The sequence below is a fragment of the Neophocaena asiaeorientalis genome, unplaced genomic scaffold, assembly GCF_003031525.2.
Source record: "Neophocaena asiaeorientalis asiaeorientalis breed wild unplaced genomic scaffold, Neophocaena_asiaeorientalis_V1.1 scaffold45, whole genome shotgun sequence".
NCBI classification, from domain to species: Eukaryota; Metazoa; Chordata; class Mammalia; order Artiodactyla; family Phocoenidae; genus Neophocaena; species Neophocaena asiaeorientalis.
In genome coordinates, this window is record NW_020174642.1 from 2,489,985 (window position 1) to 2,516,708 (window position 26,724).

Genomic DNA, 26,724 nt, shown 5'->3' on the forward strand with positions numbered 1-26,724 from the left:
AATTCACCAAACATGTGTAAATCTATTTCTCAATGCTTTGTTCTATTGATATGGTATGTCTGCCTTTACATCAGTCCCAAAAGGCCTTGGTTATTACATTGCTTTTTTAGTAAACCTTGAAATCAGGTAGAATAAATTCTCCAATTTTGTTCTTTTTAAAAATTGCTGTGGTTATTCTAGGTCCTTTGCATTTGCAAGCAAATGTCAATATCAGCCTGCCAATTTCTACTCAAAAGCCTGCTGCAGTTTTAATTGGGATTGCATTGAATATATAGATCCATTTGGCGGGAATTGCCATTTTAGCAATATTGAATCTTTCTATTAACATAGTATATCTCTCCATTTATTTAGGTCTTCTTTAATTATTTTTTAAGCAATATTTTGTAGTTTTCAGCATAGAGACCTTGGCCTTGGATGTCTTTTGTTAAATTTATACCTAGGACTTTTACATTTTTTTGGCACTGCTATAAGAGGGATTGTTTGTCTTCATTTCAATTGCCAATTATTGTTCATATATAAGAATTCAGTTGATATCAACGTTTCATCCTGTGATATTGCCAAATTCACTTATTGTACTATTTTGTAGATTTCTTGGGGTTTTCTATGTAAACAGTTATATCATCTGTAAATAGAGTTTTATAGATTTTCAAAAAATCTTTGTCTTTTTTTTTCTTTTTTTGTCTGTTTGTTTTTCTTACCTTATTTCAGGGCTAGAACCTTCAAAACAATGTTGAATAGAAGTGGTAAAAGTAGGTATCCTTGCCTTCTTCCTGATCTCTGGGGGGAGAAATTTAGTCTTTAACCTTTAACTATGATGCTAGCTATAGCTTTTTCATAGATGCCCTGTATCTGTTTGAGGAAGTTTCCTACTAATCTTAGATTCCTGAGAGTTTTTATCATCCCTAGGGGTTGAGGTTTTGTCAAGGCTTTTTTTCCCCACATTTATGGAAAAACGATTATATGAGCTTTTTGGTTTATTCTGTTAATATGGTTGATTACATTAATTTATTTTCAAATGTTAAATTAACCTTGACTTCTGCATAAACCCTTGGTTATGTTTTTGCCAATGTATATCCTTTGTTATATATTTTTGAGTTTCAGCTTTGAATTCTTCTTTGGTGAAGAATTTTTGCATATTCTTTACAGTCTTGTTCTGTAATTTTGGGGGGATTCAGCTCAAAAGACGTATGACTTGTCAATTTCAAGGACATTATGAAGATTAAGTGAGGTGGAAAACTAAAATTTTTTGGAAAATTATCAAGCTTACCTACATAATATATTGACTGAGAAATAGTGGAAGAACAGAATAGCAGCTGTAGTTTTTAAAGGGAATTGGCAGTGAGAAGTGGCCTGCTTCATCACTGGACTCACAGACTTTCAGTTCATTGTGGTGGCTTGACCACATGTGTTTTCTCTTCTCCTTCCCTGATGTCTGCCATAATCACATAGGCAGCTAAAAGATGTTAACTCCTAAGGAAAAAGATAACAGTAGAGAAGATAGTGACAGAAGATTTTTTTTAATATAAATATATGTATGTATTTATTTATTGGCTGTGTTGGGTCTTTGTTGCTGCGCGCGGGCTTTCTCTAGTAGCGAGCAGTGGCTACTCTTCATTGTGGTACACTGGCCTCTCATTGCAGTGGCTTCTCTTGTTTCGGAGCACAGACTCTAAGCGCGTGGGATTCAGTAGTTGTGGCACAGGGGCTCAGTAGTTGTGGCTCGCGGGCTCTAGAGCTCAGGCTCAGTAGTTGTGGCGCAGGGGCTTAGTTGCTCTGTGGCGTGTGGGATCTTCCCAGACCAGGGCTTGAACCCGTGTCCACTGCATTGGCAGGCGGATTCTTAACCACTGTACCATCAGGGAAGTCCCCAGTGACAAAAGATTTTGACAATTTTTTGTAAAGAGAAACATAACTTTGGAAAGGAGTGTTAATTTGAGTTCAGAGGTAGATAAACAGTGCCTACAAATAAAGATGAGGTCAAGCCAGCTTGTCCCAGGCCCAGAGTACTTGGAGGCTCCTGGCATTCCTAGGTCAGTTTTGCAGCTGAAAATCAAAATTCTTCAACAGTCTGTGTCTCAGACATTTTGAACCATTCTCTCCTGCACCCCAGCAGACAGGTGATTACGTCAGCCCCCTTCCTCTGGGGAGATGTGAAGAGCACTAGGCCAGAGATGCTCCAGACTAGAGGGGTGAAACATGGGGTTGAAAATAAAGGGATTGTATATAAGTCCACTCACTGAAGTTAGGCCCCTCACTTCTTTCTCCCTTCTCCACTCCTCCCCAGAAGCCAGCTGGAATACCACATCTAGCTGAATATAGCTTCAATAGAAAAAAATCTGACATTTGGAGATCTCCCAGTGAACAGGTGACTAGATATATCTGATCATCATAGGGAGAAGCCCATCAATTAATAAACCTGCCACCCATGCCCAGCTTCTGAGCATTGTTTTAGTGCCTCCGTCTTAAATATGAAGGTACATCCAAGGATCACCAGTTATATGAGCAAAGCCTCAAAAGTGAAAGAGAATGACCCTAAACGAACTATCAGTGAGCAAACAAAGAAGGAATCAAATGATGCACGAAACAGAAGAAAACTAAAGAGTAAAATGAAAAAAAAAATCAGAAGAATAAAAGACGTTGTGTCCATTTAAAAAAGAGATGGAGGAGAACACTAGGAATAAATAGTTGAGAACAAGATAGAGCTTTTGGAATTTTAAAATTCCATGGACAGGGCTTCCCTGGTGGCGCAGTGGTTGAGAGTCCGCCTGCCAATGCAGGGGACATGGGTTCGTGCCCTGGTCTGGGAAGATCCCACATGCTGCGGAGCGGCTGGGCCCATGAGCCATGGCCACTGAGCCTGCGCGTCCGGAGCCTGTGCTCCACAACGGGAGAGACCACGACAGTGAGAGGCACGCGTACCGCAAAAAAAAAAAAAAAAAAAATTTCCATGGACAGATGAAATTGAGTATTAGGGCAAAGGGACTGTCACTTTTAAATTCTAAATTTAATTTTTTTCTGTTACTATTTAGTATTCATTTTTAACTGTGTGCATTTACCATGTTGTTTAGTTAAGCATAAGGAAAATATTAAGTTTGGATTTTTTCAGTTGGGGAAGAGGACTGGCTTGGTTTCACGTTGACTGTTCATGAGCAAATAATGCCTGATGGGGATATTTGAGCCTGGGTTTGTGTTTGGTATTCTGGGCAGGCATTAGTGTAATATGCATTTTAAAGCAGCAGTCGCAGACAATGTTTTTCATAAAAGCAGCACAGGCTGTGGAGTTTGCTTCCCCTGCTCAAATCCAGCTTGGTCACCAAATGTGTGATGTTGTGCTAATCACTTCGCCTCTCTGATTCTCATTTTCTTCGTGTATAGTATGGAATGGTAATATAGTACCTATGTCATAGGGCTGTGATACTATGGAAAGAGATAAGGGACTTCCCTGGCGGTCCAGTGGTTAAGACTCAGCACTTCCACTGCAAGGGCACAGCTTTGATCCCTGGTCAGGAAACTATTGCGCGTGGTGCACAGTGCAGCCAAAAAAACCCCAAAAACGGAGAGATAAGACAGTGCGCACCATGTACTAAGTGCTCATTAAAAAGAGCAGTTGTTGTAACCATGAAGCAGATGGAGTAGTATATGTAGATGGTTAGGAAAAAGATATATTTAAAAAATAACAAATACAACAATACAATTAATGAGATAATAGGCTCTCCCGAGCTAATAGTATCACTCCCCAGACTGAAAGCTTCTTGTTGCTGGCGAGTCTTTCGTTCACATTCCTCAGTGCCCATCATTGTACCTGGGACTGAGAAACTGCGCAGAGAAGGAATGAATGAATGAACCCTTAGTTGTAACATTCATTTGCAGTGCTATCCCCTAACTCTAGTATCAGTCTCCAGGTCATTAAGACAGCATGTTAGTGTGTTTATAAGTACCTAGGAGTGAAGTTTTCACAAACTTAAATGTTGCATTTCAATTACAGGCGTCCATTAGCAAGGTGAAAGTAACAGAAACATGGCTCAGTTTCCAACACCTTTTGGTGGTAAGTTTTCAAAGATTTTCCTTTTTTAATGTACTTTGGAATCACATTTTTAAAAACTTAGTATTATGGCAAATTTCAAATATTCACGTAAGTAGAGGGAATAAAATAATCAACCCATCATATAGTTTCAGTGATTATCAATCAACTAATGGCCAATATAGTTTCACCTGGATTCTTTTGAGCACCTCTCATACATCAGATCATTTCATCCACAAACATTTTAGTGGGTGTTTCTAAAAGATAACACTTTTAAAGATATAACTACAATACTGTTACCACTCCTGTAAAGTTTCTAGTAATTCCTCAAGTCTTCAACTATCAAGTCAGTGTTAAAATTTTCCCTGATAGTCTTTAGATATTTTTCGTTGTTGTTGTTACGGTTGGTTGGTTCAAATCAGGATCCGAACAAGACACACACATTACAATTAGTTCATGTGTTTCCTAAGTTGCTTTGTTAGTGAACCCTTCTCCATCCCTGTTTTTTTGGTTTTTTGTTTTGCAGTTTATTTGTTGAGGTGACTGGGTCATTTATTCTGTACTTTTTCTTTAGACTGGATTTAAAGCATGACATTTTTGTTTTACTTTAGTTAATCTGCTTGAAACATCAATCTGCATAAGATGTGTTTTTCAGGTAATTTTCCCTGAGATTATTAGGAAAGTGTTAAATGTTGGTTTTGCTTACTGGCCAAGTTTTGTTTTGTTTTAAAGAGAGCATGCCATATGAATGAATTTCTCTTGGCAGCTGTCAAACCTAGCCACCATGAAGAGAGTAAGGCAGCATAAAGCCCCATCCCTGTGATTACATCTGTAAAAGTCTCTGTGAGATTCTAGTACAGAAGTCTGCAACCTTTTCAAAACCAGTAGTCTTACTGTTTTATTTTCTGTTTTGTTTTTGTCCCCCTTCTTAGTTACTGAGCAAGTTTTTTGTTTGTTTTGTTTTGCTTGTTTGGTGGGGTTTGTTTCTGTTTGACAAATTTTGACAGGGCAATAGAAGTTGCAGGACTGTAAGGCCTGTGAGGGTAGGGATCTGATCTATTTCGGTCACCATCTTATCCCTAATGTCTAACACAGTGTGTGGCACATAGGAGGTGTTCAACAAGTCTGTTTTCAGTGACTGAATGAATTGCTGCTCTGCCTGTCGCTGTCATATCAGACCCTGCAGAGAAGGGAGATTTCAGTGTTTAGACATTTTGCTTGTATGCTAGGCACCTTCACATACTGTCTGTTCCCACCTTTTGGGAAAATGTCTGAACTTTTGAAAACCTTCTACCTGTGTAATCTAGAGTTATTTGGTGAATTTGTTTGAGAAAACCTAACACTAAAGTGAGGAAAATCCCAGAAACAAGGGGATATCTGGTCTGTCCAAGAACTGAAACTGAAGAAGGACTTAAACCCTGTTCCCTCTGGTTTGCCGTTGTTTTTTTCAGGATACCCATTTTTAAAAACAGCTTCAGTGAGTTATAATCTACATGCCATAAAATTCACTACAATCTAGTATTTGAATATTTTTATCACTCCAAAAAGATTTTCATGGAATCACATAGGATGCTAATTTAGTGAAGCTCAATTTTTCCATAACTTTCATTTGTGGCATTTAAGATATCTGAAAATACTGTTTTAAATTAGACTATTGATTTGTAAATCAGTCTGTTTATGTAAATAAATGATGATTATTAACATGTCTTCATACAGTCCTGCTAACTACAGGGTTATAGGACAAGTTTTTTAAAAAAAAGTTTGTGCTAATATCTTTTTTTTTTTTGGCCTGCTTTACTCTTAATTTTCTTTTTTTCCCCTTTAAAAAATTTTTATTGGCATATAGTTGATTTACAATGTTGTGTTAGTTTCTGTTGTACAGCAAAGTGAATCAGTTATACATATACATATGTCCACTCTTTTTTAGATTCTTCTCCATATAGGTCATTACAGAGTATTGAGAAGAGTTCCCTGTGCTATACAGTAGGTCCTTATTAGTTGTCTGTTTTATATATAGTAGTGTGTATATGTCTACTCTTAGCTTTCTAACTTTATATTCAAAACTTCCAAGGACAAACAGATGTTAACTTATCAAATCATTTATAACATACCGACAGTATCTTAAGGTACTATGGAAACTGTGCGTGTGAGCACTTTGTTTTTCTTTTCTCATTGAATAATTTCTTTGTCTTTTCTTTGGATTGTAGGTAGCCTGGATATTTGGGCCATAACTGTAGAGGAAAGAGCAAAGCATGATCAACAGTTCCATAGTTTAAAGCCAATATCTGGATTTATTACTGGTAATTGGAGTCAGTATTTTTACATTTTTACTTATCATAGTGCATATATCTGTGGAAAATCTATTATGCAGAGCGAAGGTGGGCACATGTGATCTAGGGTACACTTTGCCTATTTTGCCTTAACCTGGAGTCTGTATTTTTACAGTTGCTTCTCTTCCAATGCACTCAAGTCTTTTTTGCAGTTTTTAATGAATGCCAAGTCACTGTTTTAGGCGTATCACTGTTGGGAATTGTTTAAGATTAATGGACCACATTCTTTAAGTAATTGTAGCATTGGACTGTGGTCCTTGAGCAAAGCACTTCCTTAATTCTGATCTTGAACTGGCTTGAGTAAATTAACAGATTATGAACATTAAAAAAATTTTTTCTTATTGCTATGTCCTTAAAGATCCTTTTGTACTTTGCGTTTTCTAATCTCTTTCCTGTTTGATTACTCTTCAGGAATTAGCTTTAGAAAAAATGGGATCTAGATTTCCTGGGAACTTGCTTTTGTGTGTATTTGTTTCACTTCTCTTTAACTTACTAATTCTTAGTCCTCGATGTGATTCTTTTAATCATTGTTACTAACTCTCCATAAATATGTTAGAAGTACCAAAAATCTGAAGTGTAGGTAAATGAGAATGGCAAAGAACTCTTTTGTAAAGTAGAAGTATGGGTCATCAGTTTCTTGAGGATTTCTGTAGGTTCACTTTGTTGTAATGTGTAGCTGTTACCATCTTAATTACTAGCAGATTGATTAAAGTGGACAATCTACCCCTACACAATGGTACGCCCTTTTTGAGATGATTTTTTTTTTAAGTGTTACATTCTAAAGTCAGTGCTGATGGATTCATTTTACTATTATTTATAAACTTATCATTTGGCTTTTAAAATGTATTCAGTTCAGTATTTACAGGATTATTAACCTCTTTCTTTTTGTAATTTTGCCATAAGTGGTTTTCTGTCAGCTGCTGTTTTCTTCTAAAACTTTTTCCATTTCATTTACAGGTGATCAAGCTAGAAACTTTTTTTTTCAATCTGGGTTACCTCAACCTGTTTTAGCACAGATATGGTAAGTTGGAACTTCATACAAGCAGAAGGTTATAAACTAGTCCAGTAATATCTAATCTTAATTTCTTAAATTACAGAGGAGAACATGTATTTCTAGTCTGAAATACCCCACTACTTCTTACCAGAGAAGTACTTCTGAAAAGTGTCTTTCTGGTATGGAACTTTAAAAAAAAAAAAAAGTGACATTTGCAAGGTGACTGTTACAAAGTTGAATTTCCAGTTGAGAAATCTACATTTTGATATTTTCTCACCACTTTGGTTTTTTTGTTTGTTGGTTTTCTGGGGGTTTTTTGGCCACACCATGCTGGAGTGTGGGATCTTAGTTCCCCACCAGGGATTGAACCCATGCCCCCTGCATTGAGAGCACAGAGTCTTAACAACTGGACTGCCAGGGAAGTCCCTTTCTCACCACTTTGTTTTACCTTCATCCACATCACCCATATTCATCTAAATGGTCCACATTTCCTGCTTTATCATGTGATAGTTCTGTATCTTTCATTGAATAAAAAGTAAAGAAGATATTTGAGGTTAATAATGGAATAACCAGTGAAAGAGTGAAATAACCAGTATTCATTACAGTGTTGTGCAAGGTGAGCACATACAAAATATTGTTGAATCTCTTGATTAACTAGCACAAATAAGTGTTCAGTCTTTTGAAACCACAGGAAAGAAAGAGAATGAATGAAAAAGACTGGCAAATACAGTTTTGGGTTCTAGGTTTATGACTTTGGGAAGCCATGCTGAATTCTTTGGCCAAGAAGCCACATTTTCCTGCAGTGTATGGTTCTTACAGTTAGTACATCATTTCCCTGGGTTCGTTAGTGTCGTGGTGGCAGCTTGTTATGGTGAAAAGAACACATGATTTGTAGTTGAATCCCATCTGTACTACTTTCTATCTTTCTGATTTGGAACATGTACTTACCCCCCCCAGCCTTAGTTTTCCCATCTAGAAAATGGGAAGACACTTGTTTCCTTACAGGGTTATTGAGTGGATTAGCAGGGAAACTGTATGTAAAGGACTTAGTGTGGGCCCTGGCACATAATAGAGCCTCAAAACAAAACCCCAGAAAGGTACTGAGCTGGCCAAAAATGTTCGTTCGGGTTTTTCTGTAAGATGTCACGGAACGCAAAAATAAAGATTGACATAGTTCCTTGTTGCCTTTAAGCAGAGTCTACAGAACATAGTCTAAGCTTGATTATAAGTGTTGCTAGTATGAAAATCATTTACTGTGTTCTGAAATAGCAAAACTTTCATGGGAAATTACATATTATTTGTGTGTGGATTTATTTGAATTGAAATTAAATGATATCAGATTCCTGTGCTTTTTTTGGTGTCTGCTTTATTTTCTTTTTCCTGGTTGTCAGCATATGGGCTGCCAGACTGTCTCTTTCAACTATGATACCCTTTTAGTGCTAATGTCTCATCTACTTTGAAGTAGAAAATTCAGATAACCAAGGTTTTTGGAATTACTTTTATTATTATTATTTTTTAATTAATTAAATAATTTTTGGCTGCGTTGGGTCTTCGTTGCTGCGGACGGGCTTTCTCTAGCTGTGGTGAGTGGGGGCTACTCTTCGATGCAGTGCACAGGCTTCTCATTGCAGTGGCTTCTCTTGTTGCGGAGCACGGGCTCTAGGTGCACAAGCTTCAGTAGTTGTGGCACGTGGGCTCAGGAGTTGTGGCGCACGGGCTTAGATGCTCCACAGAATGTGGGATCTTCCTGGACCAGGGATCAAACCCGTGTCCCCTGCATTGGCAGGTGGCTTCTTAACCACTGTGCCACCAGGGGAGTCCCTGGAATTACTTTTAAAGTAAAGTAAAAGACACACACACACACACACACACACACAGAAGGAACACTCATGTACTTCTGAGCACAGGGACGCTGACCTGTTGGTTAAGTGCCTAAGTCTAAATGCAAGAAACTTGACATCTGTGTTAAATTTCTTTTTGCTTTGTGTTCTGCTGTGTGATTGTTTTTCACACCATCAGCCAAGATCACTCACTAGAATCTTCCTTTCCCAGACTTAGCTTCCTTCACTGAATTCTGCTTTTATACTGTATTTCCAATCTATAAAGGTTCATTCAAGAAGCAGTCTTGTAATGAATACTCTGCTGCAAGGAAATCTATAATAAATTAACATTTATTCATTCAACAGTGGAAAAATATTTATCAGATGTCTACTATGGGCCTGTGCCTGTTGTAGGTGCTGGGAATACAGCTGTGAAAAAAACTGACAAAATTTGTGCTTTCATCGAAATTGCAATCCAGTGGAAGGAGATGGTCAATAACAGCATAAAAACTGTCACATGTTAATAAGTGTAATGGAGAAAAATAAAGTATTATTTAGTAAATTTCAGTTCTTTCAATTAAGACAGTTAATTTTTTTTTGTTTTTTTTGGTTTTTTTGTTTGTTTTTTTAACCAGAGTATACCAAAGTCATTTTTACCAACTTATTCTTTTCATTGTGAAAATGTTTTAACAGTGAATATAATGAGTCTGCAGACTTAGGTTAAATCAAAAGTGTTCTTTGTCTTTAATTTTTTTCTGACATTTTGTTAAATAAATTTGTGATGGCATATTTTACTTTCATCAAGAATTGCTATCAGGGGAAAAAAAACAAAATGAAACACCCCTCTAAGAATCTTTTCCCAAAAGCAATATCTCTGAAAAGTCGTTGGAAATTTCTCGAGCCACAGATGTCCTGCTAAGATGCTGGAATGGTGTGGTGCAGAATGTGAGGAACATCTGTCTTTTGACACCAGCTCTGATGCTTCTTCACTTTGTAAGCTTGAGCAATACTTCACCTCTTCAAATTTCGGTTTATAAATTTATAAATTACAGCTGACCTAATGAAATAGTTTTCCCTCCCTATCTCTCATGCTAATCTTGTGTTCTCATGTGGTTTTTCTGATGGGATCACAGGGCAAGTCCAATGCCACTTTTGGTAGAGAGAGGAGTGGGTTTGAGTCTAAAATTTTAGGCAGTCCCTGTGTCATTCCTCTGGGGAAGAAGAAAATTTTGGATTGAGAATTAGGACCTTTTTCTAGTTTCTCTTTCTCTCTGGTCCTTACTTTCATTTGCTCTGGACCATTCAAAAGTATGAGTGATGAGCACAGGTGGGAAATATCTGTTGGAATCCATGTAGAAATTATATTCCAGTTAATTAATTTATGAGCTTTGGAACTATAACCTACTAATACTTTGGAACTACCTATCTCTCCAACCCAGTTTCCAATTAAGAATACAGGAAAACTTGAATTCTCCCTCAGAATGGAGTCAAGTCAGTGTGTGTAATGCCAAATTATAACTGTGGCCAAAGATAATATATCTTCCTAGAAATTGTCTTGCTAATAAGGAACTGGAAGGAACAGGGACAGTATCCTATATCCTTTTGGCAGCTTAAATGCTTAACATTGTTGCAACCTTGATCTGGTGTGGAGACAGAGAAGAAGAAAGCAGAGGGCAATGGACAAGAGCCTTGAAGGCAGAGGAAAGCAGAGGTGGAATGAGGACTTTGGAATCAGAGGCAGTAGGTAGGGGCCACAGAAATGGGGATTAGAAGCTCTTAAGGAGAGAAATGAGGGGAAGAGAGGCAGCACCACCTAGAAATGGGCCCCAAGAGGAGGAGGAAGGCAGAGGCATAAGGGCAGAAATTAGAACATCTTGGTGATCTGGCTCAAGGATGGGGCAGGGGGCAAGGCAAACGCCTGTGTGACACCTTTGGATGCTATCTTAGGATACCACTGAGCATATGTCAGGAGGGCCTTCAGCCCCCAGCAAGATCAGTTTGCCAAAGTCATTTACCCCCAGAAAAAGTCATCCTGGACATTCCTGAGTCTTCACCATCTCAGTTCATGGCATTGAGCATCTACCCGGCTGCTGGAAGCCATGCCTGATTCCTCTCTTTTCCTTACCCTACGCAACCAATCCATCAGCAGGTACTTTTGACTCCATTTACAGACTGTATCCCCAATCTGGCCATTTCTTTCTGTATCCTTTGCTACCATCCTAATTTGTCATAGTGGGCCTAATAGCTGGGCCCACTATTTGAGCGTTCTGACTGGAGTCTCTCACACTTGCCTGTTTAGATTCCATTCTCCAAACAGCACCCCAACAATCTTTTGAAAAAGTAAATCCGTTTAAAACTCTCCATTGATAAGAAAACCAAAGTCATGACCAAGGCCACAAGGCCCAATATGATCTGGCTCTTGCTTTTTCCCTCTTCTCTTATTTTGTACCACTCCCTTCCTCAGTTTTTGCACTCTGGTTTCACTGACCTTTTTTCTGTCTTTAAATGGGTTCCTTTGGCCTCAGGGACATTGCACTTGGCATTTTCTCTTCCTATCATGCAACTCTTCTAGATCCTCACATATTTGGCCGATTACCCTTCAGGTTTTGGTTCACCTCCCCAGAGAAGGGCTTCCTGACCACTAATCTAAAGCAGTTCCCTCTCCCCACCTGCTCTGAAGAACATCTTCTCTTTCCCATCACCTTGCTTTATTTCTTTTTTTAAAAAATAAATTTATTTATTTTATTTATTTATTTTTGGCAGCATTGGGTCTTCCTTGCTGTGTGCTGGCTTTCTCTAGTTGCGGCAAGCGGGGGCTACTCTTCGTTGCGGTGCGCGGGCTTCTCGTTGCCGTGGCTTCTCTTGTGGAGCATGGGCTCTAGACACGCAGGCTTCAGTAGTTGTGGCACACGAGCTCATTGCAGACTGTGGAGCGCAGGCTCAGTAGTTGTGGTGCACGGGCTTAGTTACTCTGCAGCATGTGGGATCTTCCTGGACCAGGGCTCGAACCCATGTTCCCCCTGCATTGGCAGGCGGATTCTTAACCTCTGCACCACCAGGGAAGGCCTTGCTTTATTTATTAATAGCACTTACCGTGTGGAATAATCTGACTAGTTTTCTTGTTGAGTGTCTGCTTGCACTGAAACAGCTCTGAGGGCAGGAACCTTGCCTGTCTTTTTCTTAGTTGTAAGCCTAGTTCCTGGATAGAGACCTTAGTAGGTGACCTGTTCAAATTTATTGGAGAAATCCCTGGTGGTCCAGTGGTTAGGACTCTGTGCTTTCACTGCGGTGGTCCAGGTTCAATCGGCCAAAAAAAAAAACAAAACTTCGGATGAATAAACAAACAGATGAGTGAGTGACTGGGCCCAGTTAATCTGCACAGTGGGAGGTGAGCAGCCTGTGATGAGCCTTTGTGGATGAAGTAGGCTCCTAAAGGAATCTGTTGGCTTCAGTTCTGGTGTAGTGAATGAGACTGAGCGAGAGGAGGCCCGCCTTTTTTCTCTGAATCCTATGATACAAACAAGATAGTTTCAGAATTTCTACACTCCCATCCACCACAAACAACAAACCTATTCAATGGCGTTCAAGGTTACTTCATAGTTCTTTTGTTTATAGCCCGAGGATATATGAAGTACTGTGTTCAGAAGTTATTTAGATTAGTTTTTTTCCCTTCTTCCTATGTGGACATGTTACTTATTTAAAATACTGTTAGGTTGATTTGGTTTTTTGCTTGTTTTTTTGTTTTTAATTAATTTTTATTGGAGTATAGTTGATTTACAATGTTGTGTTAGCTTCAGGTGTACAGAAAAGTGTATCAGTTATACATATACATATATCCACTCTTTTTTAGATTCTTTTCCCATATAGGTCATTACAGCATACTGAGTAGAGTTCCCCATGCTATACAGTAGGTCCTTATTAGTTATCTATTTTATATGTAGTCGTGTGTACATGTCAATTCCAGTCTCCCAATTTATCCCCCCCCCACTTGGTTTATATGTTTTTGTTTTTATTTAGTTTAGGGATCTGCTCTCATCTTTGTGAACTTAATTTTATGTTTTGAATATGTAACACATTAACAAGATTCCAAAAGCTAAACTCTACAAAAGTGTGAACTCAGAGAAGTGTCACTTGCTGTCCTATTGTTTCATCCCATTCCCACTTATTTTATTAGCTTCTTATCCTTTCTTTATTTCTGTGGGAAAAAAGCATGTCCATAATATGTGTGCAAATTTATATTTAAATTATTTCCTCTTCCTTCTACTTTGAAAGTAACCTGCTATAAATGTTCTTTTGTTCTTTGCTTTTCTCACTTAACAGTGTATCCTAGAAATCGCTCATAACATTCCATAGAGATATTCCTCATTTTCTTTTTACAGTTATATAATAGTTATTGTTGAAGATATACCATAGTTTATTCAGCTAATTTCCTGTGTTTTCTGCATTTGGGTTATTTCTAATATTTTGCAATTACAGATAATGCAGCAAAGAATGAGTTAAAGCATGTTTTTTTCCTTTGTTTTTTGGGTTTTTTTGCGGTATGCGGGCCTCTCACTGTTGTGGCCTCTCTCGTTGCAGAGCACAGGCTCTGGACGTGCAGGCTCAGTGGCCATGGCTCACAGGCCCAGCCACTCTGCGGCATGTGGGATCTTCCCGGACCGGGGCACGAACCCGTGTCCCCTGCATCAGCAGGCGGACTCTCAACCGCTGCGCCACCAGGGAAGCCCAAAGCATGTATTTTTGTATTGTTGGAAGTGTATCTTCAGGGTGAATTCCCAGGATTGAATCACTGTGTCAAAGAGTAAATGCATATGTAGTTCTGTAGGTGTGGCCAGATTTTCCTACACTTGGAGTTGAAGCACTTTTTCCCGCTGACAGTATAAGAGTGCTATGTGGTTTATTTGTACAAATCAAACAGAAAACTTACCCTTAGTATTCAGCATACTTGTGGACCTTTCCTCATCTCAGCCATGCCTGTTATATATAGATTTTAAAAATAATTTTATTTATTTTTAGCTGCATTGGGTCTTCATAGCTGCGTGTGGGCTTTCTCTAGTAGCGGCGAGCAGGGGCTACTCTTAATTGCAGTGCGCAGGCTTCTCATTGTGGTGGCTTCTCTTGCTGAAGAGCACAGGCTTTAGGTGTGCAGTCTTCAGTAGTTGTGGCGCATGGGCTCAGTAGTTGTGGCTCGCGGGCTCTAGAGCACAGGCTCAGTAGTTGTGGCGCATGGGCTTAGTTGCTCCTAGGCACGTGGGATCTTCCCGGAACAGGGCTTGATCCTGTGTCCCCTGCATTGGCAGGTGGATTCTTAACAGCTGCGCCACCAGGGCAGTCCTTATATATAGATTTTAATATCAGACTAAACACTGTATTTAAGATCAGCTTGTTTTCAGGAGTCATAGATAGCTATTTTGTCTTATTTTTTTATTAAAAATATTTTTAATCATACTTTCTTTTTAACTTTGGAAGTTTTGTGAATTTAATTTCAGGATCCTCAGACTTTTAGTTAGTCTTTTGGAGAGATTATTAGAAATGAGTAAACTGGGCTTCCCTCGTGGTGCAGTGGTTAAGAATCCGCCTGCCAATGCAGGGGACACGGGTTCAAGCCCTAGTCTGGGAAGATCCCATATACTGTGGAGCAACTAAGCCCGTGCACCACAACTACTGAGCCTGTGCTCTAGAGCCCGCGAGTCACCACTACTGAGCCCACGTGCCACAACTACTGAAGCCCGCACGCCTAGAGCCCGTGCTCCGCAACAAGAGAAGCCACCACAATGAGAAACCTGCCCACCACAACCAAGAGTAGCCCCCGCTCGCTGCAACTAGAGAAAGCCCATGCGCAGCAATGAAGACCCAACACAGCCAAAAATAAATAAATAAATAAAATAAATTTTAAAAAATCCTTTCATTAAAAAAAAAGAAATGAGTAAACTGAGAAATAACTATAAATAAGAGATGAACTGGACAGCAGAGCTGAAATCATATTTTGCAGAGAAGATTTGAGAAATCGAATTCCAGATCTACTCCAGTATATTAGGAGGGGGTGGGGAGAGTTGAGCTTTGTGGGAGTAACGCTATAGTTCTAAAAGACCTTTGAGTTTTTACTACAAAGGAGTCCCAACAGTTATATTCTGTTAGTTGAGCAAAAGAATTTTTTTAAAAAGGTCACACAAAATTGTCAAAAAAGTTTTGGAATTTTGGTGGATGTCTAGAACCTGAGCATTATGTGTTTCCTCTCCTCTCCTGTTGAGGCTTCTCCTAATTAACCCATTACTAGAAAGTCTCTTCTCTCATAACCCACTCATTATCCACACTGGGTATTTTTGTTTCTCTCTAGAAAACATATTTTGGGGACAGTAGTGTGGGGAATAGGGAGTGGGAATCTATCTGCCTGATTTTTTTTTTTTTTAAGTATGCATGTCAGTGTTGATTGTTGGGAGGTTTTTTTTTATCCATGAAAACCATTTGAAATAGCTGAATATCTTTTTAAAAATATTTTGGGGACATCCCTGGCGGTCCAGTGGTTAAGACTTGGTGCTTCCACTGCAGGGGGCACAGATTCGATCCCTGGTTGGGGAACTAAGATCTCTCATGCTGCGTGGTGACGCGAAAAAAAAAAAAAATTTGGTAAAAGAGAGAAAGCTCACCATTTCATTTTACTGATTTAGTTTCCTTTATAAAACCTGAAAAACAGTACAAACATAAAGCAGCCGGAGACCAGTCTCAATTATGATCATAGACACAGAAAATCAAAACAAAATCTTAGCAAGTAGAATTCCACAATGTACAAAAACTATGACCAACTTGAGTTTATGCCAGGGGTGCAAGATTGGTTCAGAATCAAGGAATTCCCTCAACATTATTATATCAGGAGATAAAAGGAAAAAGAAAATGTGGGATCAGATCAGCAGATGCTGACTAAGCATTTGATAAAAAGTATAGTAACCATTTCTAATAAGTAGAAAAGGGAACTGCTTAAATATGTCAGATTACTTTCTAAAAATCAGTACCAAATATTCTAAACAATGAAACACTGCAGTTATTTTTTTTTAAAAAACCATTTAATTTAAACTCAAAACCAAGCAGGGATGCTCACTTAGTAATGTCATAGAGGCAGTAAGACCAACAGGAAAGAGGAATGGTGGGGACTTTCCTGGTGGTGCAGTGGTTAAGACTCTGAGCTCCCAATGTAGGGGGCCCGGGTTTGATCCCTGGTCAGGGAACTAGATCCCACATGCCGCAACTAAGGAGCCCACGTGCCGCAACTAAGGCCCGGTGCAACCAAATAAATAGAAGTAAATAAATATTTATTTATTTACAATAAAAAGGAATTGTATAAATATTGGAAACAAAAGATAACTCTCTTTTTTGCTAGTTATGTGATTGTGTAAGATTCACAGAAGTTTGGTAAGATTGCTCAATACACCCAGCATAAATGATTATTAAAAGCAAAATTCTTCTCTATGCTTGAAATAAGCACCTAAATATGGAAATGGGGGACATGTTCTGTTTAAAAGAGTGACAGAAATGATAAAATTCCTAAGAACACATTTAACAAGAAAAGTAGTTACTTATATGAAGGAAGTGATGTAATCTTATTAAAGGAAATATTAGTAGAACTGAACATACTATTTTTCTGAACTAACTATCATAAAAATGTCAGTTCTCGGGCTTCCCTGGTGGCGCAGTGGTTGAGAGTCCACCTGCCGATGCAGGGGACACGGGTTCATGCCCCAGTCCGGGACGATCCCACATGCCGCGGAGCGGCTGGGCCCGTGAGCCATGGCCGCTGAGCCTGCGCGTCCGGAGCCTGTGCTCCACAACGGGAGAGGCCACAACAGTGAGAGGCCCATGTACCGCGGGAAAAAAAAAAAAAAAAAAAGTCAGTTCTCTAAAAATTCATGTATCTAATGCAGTTCCATCTTGATTTTCATTAGAGTTGTTTATAGAATAGGTAAATTAAAAGTTAATAGGGAAAAAGAAATGTCTGTGAATGGCCAAACAAGTTTTTTTTTTTTTTTAATTGGAGTATAGTTGATTTACAATGCTGTGTTGGTTTCAGGTGTACAGCAAAGTGAATCAGTTATACATATAAATATATCCACTCTTTTTTAGATTCTTTCCCCATATAGGCCATTACAGAGTATTGAGTAGAGTTCCCTGTGCTATACAGTAGGTCCTTATTAGTTATCTGTTTTATATATAGTAGTTTATGTGTGTCACTCCCAATCTTCCAATTTATCCCTCCCCCCGCCCTTACGCCCTGGTAACCATAACTTTGTTTTCTACATCTGTGACTCTATTTGTGTTTTGTAGATAAGTTCATTTGTACCCTTTTTTTAGATTCGACATATAAGCGACATCACATGATATTTGTCTTTCTCTGTCTGGCTTACTTTACTCAGTATGACAATCTCTAGGTCCATCCAACAAGTTTTTTTTAAAAAAGCCTTGCCAGATACCAGAACATACCATAGAGTCAGTGGGATCAGATTATTGTCACATTGACCTGGGAATTGTTCAGTCAGAGTAGATAATCCAGAAATAGATCTCCTTTCATATGGACATTTAATGAACCCCCAAAATACTTCTTTTTACTTCAATGAGAAGAGGATGGATTGGTTAATAAACATTGCTGGGAACCCTAGGTATCCACCTGAAGGAAATCTGGTTGAACCCTGGGGTAACATACCACACACATATATACAATTACAATTGGTTTAAAGATTGAAATGTAATAAAGTAATAATTTATTACTTTATTAAAAGTAATAATTTATTACATCTTAGGAAAGATGTAATAAAAATTTATTACATCTTAGAAAAGAAAGCTATGTGATAAAAGAAATATTTTACACATATAAAAATGTAGAATTTCTGTATGCTAAAGATATTACACACAAAATGGACAGAGTTTTAAAAAAACTTGCAACAACTGACAGATAAACAGTTGATATGTAATATACAATGAGTGCGTTTAAACTGACAAGGAAAAGACATGCAGTCCATCAGAAAACTTGGCAAAGGATGTGAATGAGCAGTTCATGGAAGCACGAGTCCAAGTGCCCAAGAAACATGGCAAGTGATGCTCAAGGCCACTAGAAATGAGTGAAATTCAGATTCCACTGGTGTGGTATGCTGAAGGCCGTCATTGACCACAGGAGGCCTGGGGCACTCCTAGCTGAGGCAGAAGGGTGCTTTCTATAGCCATGGGGTTCCCTTTATGACTTTATGACCATTAAAATTTTTCCTGAAGAATAGTGTTGACTTTTACAATTCTTAACATTTTTAAAGATTTTTAATCTTTGTTGTATTATTACACTTTTTACTGTGCCTCATGTTTTCTCACTTTGAGTTAACTCTAGAAATGTAGGGTTATTTTCTATGTAGCTTAATTTTCTTTTGAGGACACAATCTTTATGTGGCTCATTTAAAACATTGCCAATGATGGCATTGTAATTGGAGTAGCTGGTCTTAACATTTGAAGTTTCAAATAAAACTTTTCTTAAGAAAGGTTTAAAAAATAAATCCTTATGCCCTTAAAATCTAGACTTCAACAAATGAAGTCTGAATGAACATATTTTGTGCAGAAGAGGTTAAATCATGAATATGCACAGTTTCAGTTAGCAAAAATGTAGTTTCCAGTTGCAAGTACAAACCCCTTTCTTCCTTTATCTTACTCTTATTTGAGAGAAATGCTTTACATAACAACTCATTGGAAGTTGACTTGACCATTTGTTTGAGTACCACTTTGAAATAGTAAGTGCATTTGTAAGGTCATTTAATGAATTTCCAGAGCTTTGAAAGTATGCTAGTATTATAGTATAGTACAGCATAGTGTGTCACATCCCCATGGTGAGGTTTGTAGAACCCCACAGAGGAGTTGATGCAATCTAATCAAGTATCTAGAAATAAACTCTGTTTCTAAATACTTTTTTCCTCCTAATAGCTTTATTGTCATATAATTCACATAACAAAAGTCGCAGTTTTAAAGTGTATAGTTCATTGGTTTTTAGTCTTTTCAGAATTGTGCAACCATCACCACTACCCAGTTTAGAACATTTTTATCACTCCAAAAAGAAACCCCATTTGATGTCCATGGTATATATCCTGACATTCAGACTGAAAATTACCATGTGTATCGTAAAAGTAGAGAGTAACACAATAAAACATATTTCATATTTATATAAAACCTTTTCAGTTTTTCCCTACAGCTTGGTAAACAAGTTTTGTTTTGTTTCGTTTTCCCCGGGACCGAGGGAGCTGATTATTTAGTTTTTGTGTGGGTGGGAGTGGTGGTTTGGGAAAGGTTCTTTTAAAGTCACAGTCATTCTAAGCCCATGCTGTTGGTTTGCAGGGCGCTTGCTGATATGAATAATGATGGAAGAATGGATCAAGTGGAGTTTTCCATAGCTATGAAACTCATCAAACTGAAGCTACAAGGATATCAGCTCCCCTCCGCACTTCCCCCTGTCATGAAACAGCAACCAGTTGCTATTTCTAGTGCACCAGCGTTTGGTGAGTCTGAAAAGGAATTGGTTCCTATATTTCATTACATGTTTTTAAAATATTTCCCTTCTCCCACCCTCCTCTCTCAGTCTGTAGCATTGTGAAATTCTAGGAGGTATTCTGTCTGAAAAATGATGGCCCTGTGCAGAAAGATAATGATGGAAGGGAAGAAGCATGGTCACATTCTAACCCTGGGATGAGAGTACTCAAAATGAAAGCAAATAAATAAATTTCACAGCTTACATCTCAACCAATACAAAGGCCTGGGATGAATATTAAAAATACCTGAATTGGGGGCTAACTCCATAGCATACAATATATGAATTAATCATCCCACTGTAACAAGTTTGATATCTTTGAGTCATTGGCTTATGAAAAATTAGACAGAGATTTAATTTTGTACTTTATAAAAATGTGGACTAAGTTCTAGTCATATAAATCTCATTGCAGGATGCATGTGTGTGTAATCTGTGAGGTGTAGTGCCCTCTGTTACGTTTCACAGGACTCAGCTATCCAATTGATTTCTATAACAATGCAGAATAAAACTCAGGTCACTTTGAAATTAAGATTAATCTTTTTTTTTAAACATCTTTATTGGAGTATAATTGCTTTACAATGGTGTGTTAGCTTCTGCTTTATAACAAAGTGAATCAGCTATACATATACATATATCCCCATATCTCCTCCCTCTTGCATCTCCCTCCCACCTGCATCTCCCTCCCACCCTCCCTATCCCACCCCTCTAGGTGGTCACAAAGCACCAAGCTGATCTCCCTGTGCTATGCGGCTGCTTCCCACTAGCTATCTATTTTGCGTCTGGTAGTGTATATATTAGTCCATGCCACTCTCTCACTTCATCCCAGCTTACCCTTCCCCCTCCCCATGTCCTTAAGTCCATTCTCTACATCTGTGTCTTTATTCCTGTCCTGCCCCTAGGTTCTTCATAACCCTTTTTTTTTTTTTAAGATCCCATATATATGTGTTAGCATATGGTATTTGTCTTTCTCTTTCTGACTTACTTCACTCTGTATGACAGACTCTAGGTCCATCCACCTCACTACAAATAACTGAACTTCATTTCTTTTTATGGCTGAGTAATATTCTATTGTATATATGTGCCACATCTTCTTTATCCATTCAAGATTAATCTTTTTTGATTCATTTAAAAACTAGCTCCCCTGCCTTTTTGTATTGGGGTGGGGGAGAGGATTTCTATAAACTTCAGCCTCCAGTGACTCACATATGTCAAAGATTTTCAAGGAAATTCGTATTATATATTTTAAAAATGATTTATGAACATTACCCACCAAAAGAAATAAATGTTTCTGTCTTGGGAAGATACCACCCATTACCCTCTAACCTGAGAATCAGAGCCCTAGATTCTATTTCTACCTTTACTATTAAACTCAACCTTGAAATTGAGCTTGATTAACTTTTCTGTGCCTTAGTTTCTTCACTTTAATATAAAGTACAAAGTTTACCATATGTATTCATTCTCTCACCTTGTAGAAATGGTCATTCTTAATTTAAATTTGGTTCTCACCCTTTAAAAAATTGTAGATGGGGCTTCCCTGGTGGCGCAGTGGTTGAGAGTCCGCCTGCCGATGCAGGGGACATGGGTTCGTGCCCCGGTCTGGGAAGATCCCACGTGCCGCGGAGCTGGGCCCGTGAGCCGTGGCCGCTGAGCCTGTGCGTCCGGAGCCTGTGCTCCGCAACGGGAGAGGCCACAGCAGTGAGAGGCCCGCGTACCGCAAAATAAAAAAAAAAAAATCGTAGACAGAAAAGTGATTGAAAACAGTTTTAAGAAACAAACATGTTTTCCTCATAAAATATATTATAATCTGATTTTCCCTTCTTATTTGCTGGTGGAAAAAAATGGAGAAAATGTGTATTGTCTTGTGCCATTTTGTAACATGGCTTTCTCAGGAAAAAGACCACTTTGAATTGTAATATTTCCTCAGATAATGCAGTATGGGTGTGAGGACATTGTTAGTTCAGTATTGTATTGATCCTATGTGATTTCTTTTTTTTTTTTTTGCGGTACGCGGGCCTCTCACCGCTGCGTCGTCTCCCGATGCGGAGCACAGGCCCCGGACGCGCAGGCTCAGCGGGCATGGCTCATGGGCCCAGCCGCGCCGCGCCACGCGGGATCCTCCCGGACTGGGGCACGAACCCGTGTCCCCTGCATCGGCAGGCGGACTCTCAACCACTGCGCCACCAGGGAAGCCCCTATGTGAGTTCTTAGTTAAAGGAGCTTATCAAACATTTTAAGGATTCTCAATGGAAAACATGAATAAAACACTCTAAAGTATTAGCAATCTGCCATACTTAGAGTCCTCAGTTTTCAGTTGCAATGGGCAAGTAGTCATTTAGGATTGCTAATTAACATAAGTTTCTTATTCTCTCACCTCCTCAGTACTATAGCCAAATACCATTTAATTTATAGAAAGCTTATCTTTATGGTTCTGTTTACTTGCTTTATTATACATCTGAAGGTAACACTTAAATTGGGCAAATACACCAAAGCTACAGGAATCTTTTCCTGGCTTTCAATTTGTTGCCACCATTTTAGTCCTGCAGGTGGTAAAGCGTCTCCTATGGGCAAGGATTTCCCAGGGAGGTCCCAGCAATCTCCGTTAACTGCAGTGTCTTCCTGCTTTGGAAGGTCTTTTTATGTTTAAAGTAGACTAATTGTGAGAACAGACAGAAGGTATTTGCAGGTTGCTTTACCAGCATGAGTCTTGTTTTTCTGGCTTAAAATCTCAGAGACTGCTAAATTATTCTATAAGAAGGTAAGCTTTAATACAGAGATTAACCTCATACTTGTTGGTGAATTGTCTTTAAAATTTCTATATAAGATGCAAACCTGTTTTGTTGCTGTAATGCTTATTTTTCTGTATTTGTTTACACATTAAATTCTTACAGAACACCAACAAAAAATGAAATCAAAGGTGCAGATTGTCAGGGAAAAAGGAACAAACTTGCAGTGTCCTGCTGCATCTTCTGTTTCTTTCTTGCTCTTATTGGATTCTTGACCTTTCACAATGTCACATACTTCCCTTTGAAAGGTTTTGTGTTTCCAGAGCATCTCTGTGTTTCCTTGTGCTCCTTTTCTTTATGGTATTAAGAAATATGTATTTTATTCACAGTAATGAGGCAATTGGCCATATTAAGTTTTTTTTTTTTGCCACGCCACGTAGCACATGGGATCTTAGTTCCCGGACCAGGGATCGAACCCTCACCCCCTGGATTGGAAGTGCCGAGTCTTAACCACTGGACTGCCAGGGAAGTCCTAAGTTATTTCTTAGAACAAAATTCCACAGGGAAAAAAATCCATTATTATCCCAATTTAAAACATAATTCCATAAAAAGCTGTCTTTTAGTCAGATGTTTTTCTTAAAAATTAAATGGTAATTAGTCAGCTAAGATCACCAACAGTTCTGATTTCTTCTCTGTTCTCACCCTAGACTTTAATTATTTAGGTTGATTTAAAGATTACAGTAATCAGATCCAACATCTGATTCATGGGAAAGTTCTTAGACAGTTTAAACAAAACACAAAAATTGTGGATAGAGTTTCCTTCTCTCTCTTCATCCTGATGTATCTGATGACAGGGAGTAAAGTGAAGGAGGTTTGGGAGGGGACAGTCAATAGTCATTCAGGTTGTCTCTGATACAATTAATGATAAGCTGAGATAAATGAATGCTATGCTTTTACTTAAAGGTTCACTATTAAAAACAAACTATGCATTGCCTTTCTTTTGGTGAGGTTGAGCCACAAGTCTGGATATTTTAAGGGGAAAGTTACAGGTTTTGGGTTAGGCAAGTAGGACAGTGATCCAAGAGAAGAAGGAAAACTCAAGAAGTCACGTGAGAGCAAAGGTCAGGAAGAGCAGAGGTGAGCAGTGCCATAGGCTGCAAGGGACCAGGGCCCCTGTTGATCTTGTCCATCGTGTGTTCGCGGTTTCTAGTCCTCAGTTAACCAGCTTAGTTAAAAGTAGAAGTTACTCTGAATCTCTGAAGGGCCCTGTAGCCAGCGTTTGGTTGAAACCCAAAACAGCTAAAGGGTGTTTGGTTTTCTTTTGGCCTCCCTTCCGGGGCTGCAAGAAGAAACCTCGGAGTGGAGAAAGGGTCAGATAACCACAGGCATCCCATTGCCTCTTTTTCCCAGAAACCCGGGTGTCAGTAATTCTTCCTCTGACATATAATATGTCTCGTCTTAGTCCATCCTGCTATAGGAATTTCAACGCTAGGGATAGTGCCGATTTATTTTCAGGAGGGGTGGCCTCACTGCCCAGAGGGTTTTACAGTCAGCTGAGTAACCTGCCCCGGCCTCTAAGGGAAGCCAGGATTTCTTAGCTGCCCTCCTGCCAGCCAGACCTTAGCTCTTACTCCCAGCTTCTCCACTGCTTTCCCTCCCCTCCTTCTCGTCACGTCACCCTTCTCAGTAAACTGTTTTCAAGAAGATAAATCATGAGGGAATTATAGAAAATAAAGAGAAGTTAAAAGTACATGGTCTTAATCCACTTTGCCCAAGTTTACTCAAAGATCTGGCCTTTGGGGCTTCCCTGGTGGTGCAGTGGTTGAGAGTCCGCCTGCCGATGCAGGGGACACGGGTTCGTGCCCCAGTCTGGGAGGATCCCACATGCCGCGGAGCGGCTGGGCCCGTGAGCCATGGCCACTGAGCCTGCGCGTCCGGGGCCTGTGCTCCGCAACGGGAGAGGCCGCAACAGTGAGAGGGCCGCGTACCGCAAAAAAACAAACAAACAAAAGATCTGGCCTTTGCCAAGGTAATTTTTTTTTCTTATACTTTTTCTGGCTACTTGAGAACATAATTTATTACTATTATCATTATTTTCTAATTAATATTAGACATTATCTGACCATGGGTTTCCTAGCCCTGTGGTCGGTCTTTACATATAGTATTTTATCTGGTCACAACAGTAACCCTAAAAGTATGCAGAGATTATTGGCTCTCTTATACAAACGAGAGACCTGAGATTCCAAGAAGTTGAACAGTTTGCTTGAGACCATGTTTCTGAAAGGGAGGTGGAGCCTGTTCAAACTCAGTTTTCCTGAAGGCTCTTGGTTTCCTTATTTCCTTCTCTCTTCCCACCTTCCTTATCACTAAATCATGAGGGTGACATGGGGCATTGTCACTCTTCCAAGGTTAATGCAAATGTTAACACACTGTGGAATTAAGGCTGGCTAGGGGTTGAATAATCATTTTTGTTAAGAAGAGGAAAATGGGGTGCAGTGATATTGTGATTTGCCTAAGGGTACCCAACTGTGTTTAAGGACATTCTGTGAGTATGCCTCATACCTTCTTCCTTCAGTGTATTTGCACACAGCATCATTCTTCTTATACTCTGGACTCAACTGTTTCAGGGGGAGGTTGTTGCTTTTGTTTTTGCCAGAGTCCATGGTTTTATTAAGTCAAACCAATCAATATTTTTAAGCCCTGATTGTGTGTCCTAGTTGCTGGGAAGATGGTGGTGAGCAAGACATCATGGCTCCTGTTGCTATGGAGCTTGTTGACAAGTTGGAGGAAGCAAACAAATAATTCCATAAAACGGGGTAATATGATAGAGACAAGTAGGACCCGGTGGTTAGGGGAGAATTTTCCGAGGAGATAACTTTTGAGCTGACTTAAGCATGAGAGCCTCGTGAGGGGAGAAGACCCCCAGGCAAAAGCAACAGGTCCTAAGGCAAAGCTTGGTGTGTGAGAGGAACAAAAATGAGATACTTCCCTTGAAGCTGAAGTATCCTTAGGCCTTAAGGTCATGGAGGTAAGGCAGGAGGCAGGTGGTTTGGGGCCTGATAAAACCACTGAAGAGTTAGCATTTTTGTCTAAGTGCAGTTGAAAGCTTTTAAGCAGGGATGTGACATGGTTGATAGACACTTAGAAAAAAAAATCTGTGTTATCTGAAGACTGTTTTTGTTTCTTTGGTGGTGTTATTTTTTGTTTGTTGTTTTGTCATTTGTATTATTTGAAGACTGTATTGCAGGGAAACAAGAGTAAAAGGGAAATCAGTAAGGAGGCTTTTTCCATAGGCAAGAGGTTATGGTAATTTAGATCTGGGTGGTGATAATAAACGTGGAAGATAGGGTAGAATTAGATTCATGATATCCTGTATTGTGGAGAAAACAATAAATCAGATTTTGACCATTTCAAGTTTGAGGGGCCTCGTTGATTTCCAAGTCGAGATGTGAAGGAGGCAGGTGAATCTGTATGTCTGCAACTCAGGAGGGATCCGTCAGTTCCGGGTGAGTTTGGGTGCGGATGGCATTGAAAGCCCCGGGGCTGGATATGGTATCTTAGAGAGAAATGTGAAGGTTTCAATCTTAAATGGAACCAGAGGATATAAAATGGAGAATCTCATGCATGGGTCCTCAGGAAAATGAAACTTAAGGACCAAGGGACTGGTCAGGCATTTATAGAAAATCGAAACTGATCCCTTGACTAACGAACATCCTGCAAAAGTCTCTTCTCCTCCTCAAGCCAATGAACTTGCTGCTTGGACTCTAATCGAATTCCCTCCTCTTTGTGATCCTTGCCCATATATCCAGCCCACCCCAAAGCCTCAGAGGTCTCACTTGTAGCTTACCGCAGTTGGCATGTCCAGAATTGCAATTCTTGGGACTTCCCTGGCGGTCCAGTGGTTAAGATTACACGCTTCCAACGCAGGGGGCGCAGGGTTGTCTATCCCTGGTTGGGGAACTAAGATCCCACATGCCGCGTGGTGCCCACCCCCCCACACACCAAAAAAAAAAAAAACAGGCATATCAGAATTGCAGTTCTTCTGCTATTCCTGCATAAACTCAACTTCTGGTAATTCAAGTTTGCCTCAGTTTTCCTCTTTACTTAGGTTGACGCAGTGTAGCTTTAGAGTAGGCGGAAGACCTAGGTCCAGGCCTTGGCGGTCTGTGACATTTAAAGCTCTAGTGAAAGGGAAGAAGCCAGAAACAGAGTGAAGTGGGAGGAAGTTGGTGTCCTAGTAGCCAAGGAAAAGTGTTTTGGAGGGGAGTGCCCCATTGTTCAAGTTGCTTC

General features: G+C 39.4%; 1 protein-coding gene across 3 annotated transcripts in view; it reads left to right on the top strand.

The window, feature by feature from the left end:
• The window catches only part of ITSN1 (intersectin 1), a 223,768-nt gene that overhangs the window by 56,517 nt on the left and 140,527 nt on the right, over positions 1–26,724 (top strand). For all 3 annotated transcript variants that reach the window (XM_024758245.1, XM_024758246.1, XM_024758247.1), the window contains exons 2-5: positions 3,986–4,045; positions 6,229–6,321; positions 7,309–7,372; positions 19,522–19,682. In XM_024758245.1, the coding sequence (XP_024614013.1) occupies positions 4,018–4,045; positions 6,229–6,321; positions 7,309–7,372; positions 19,522–19,682 (346 nt within the window). In that variant the 5' untranslated portion in view covers positions 3,986–4,017. The remainder of the gene's footprint in view (positions 1–3,985; positions 4,046–6,228; positions 6,322–7,308; positions 7,373–19,521; positions 19,683–26,724) is intronic.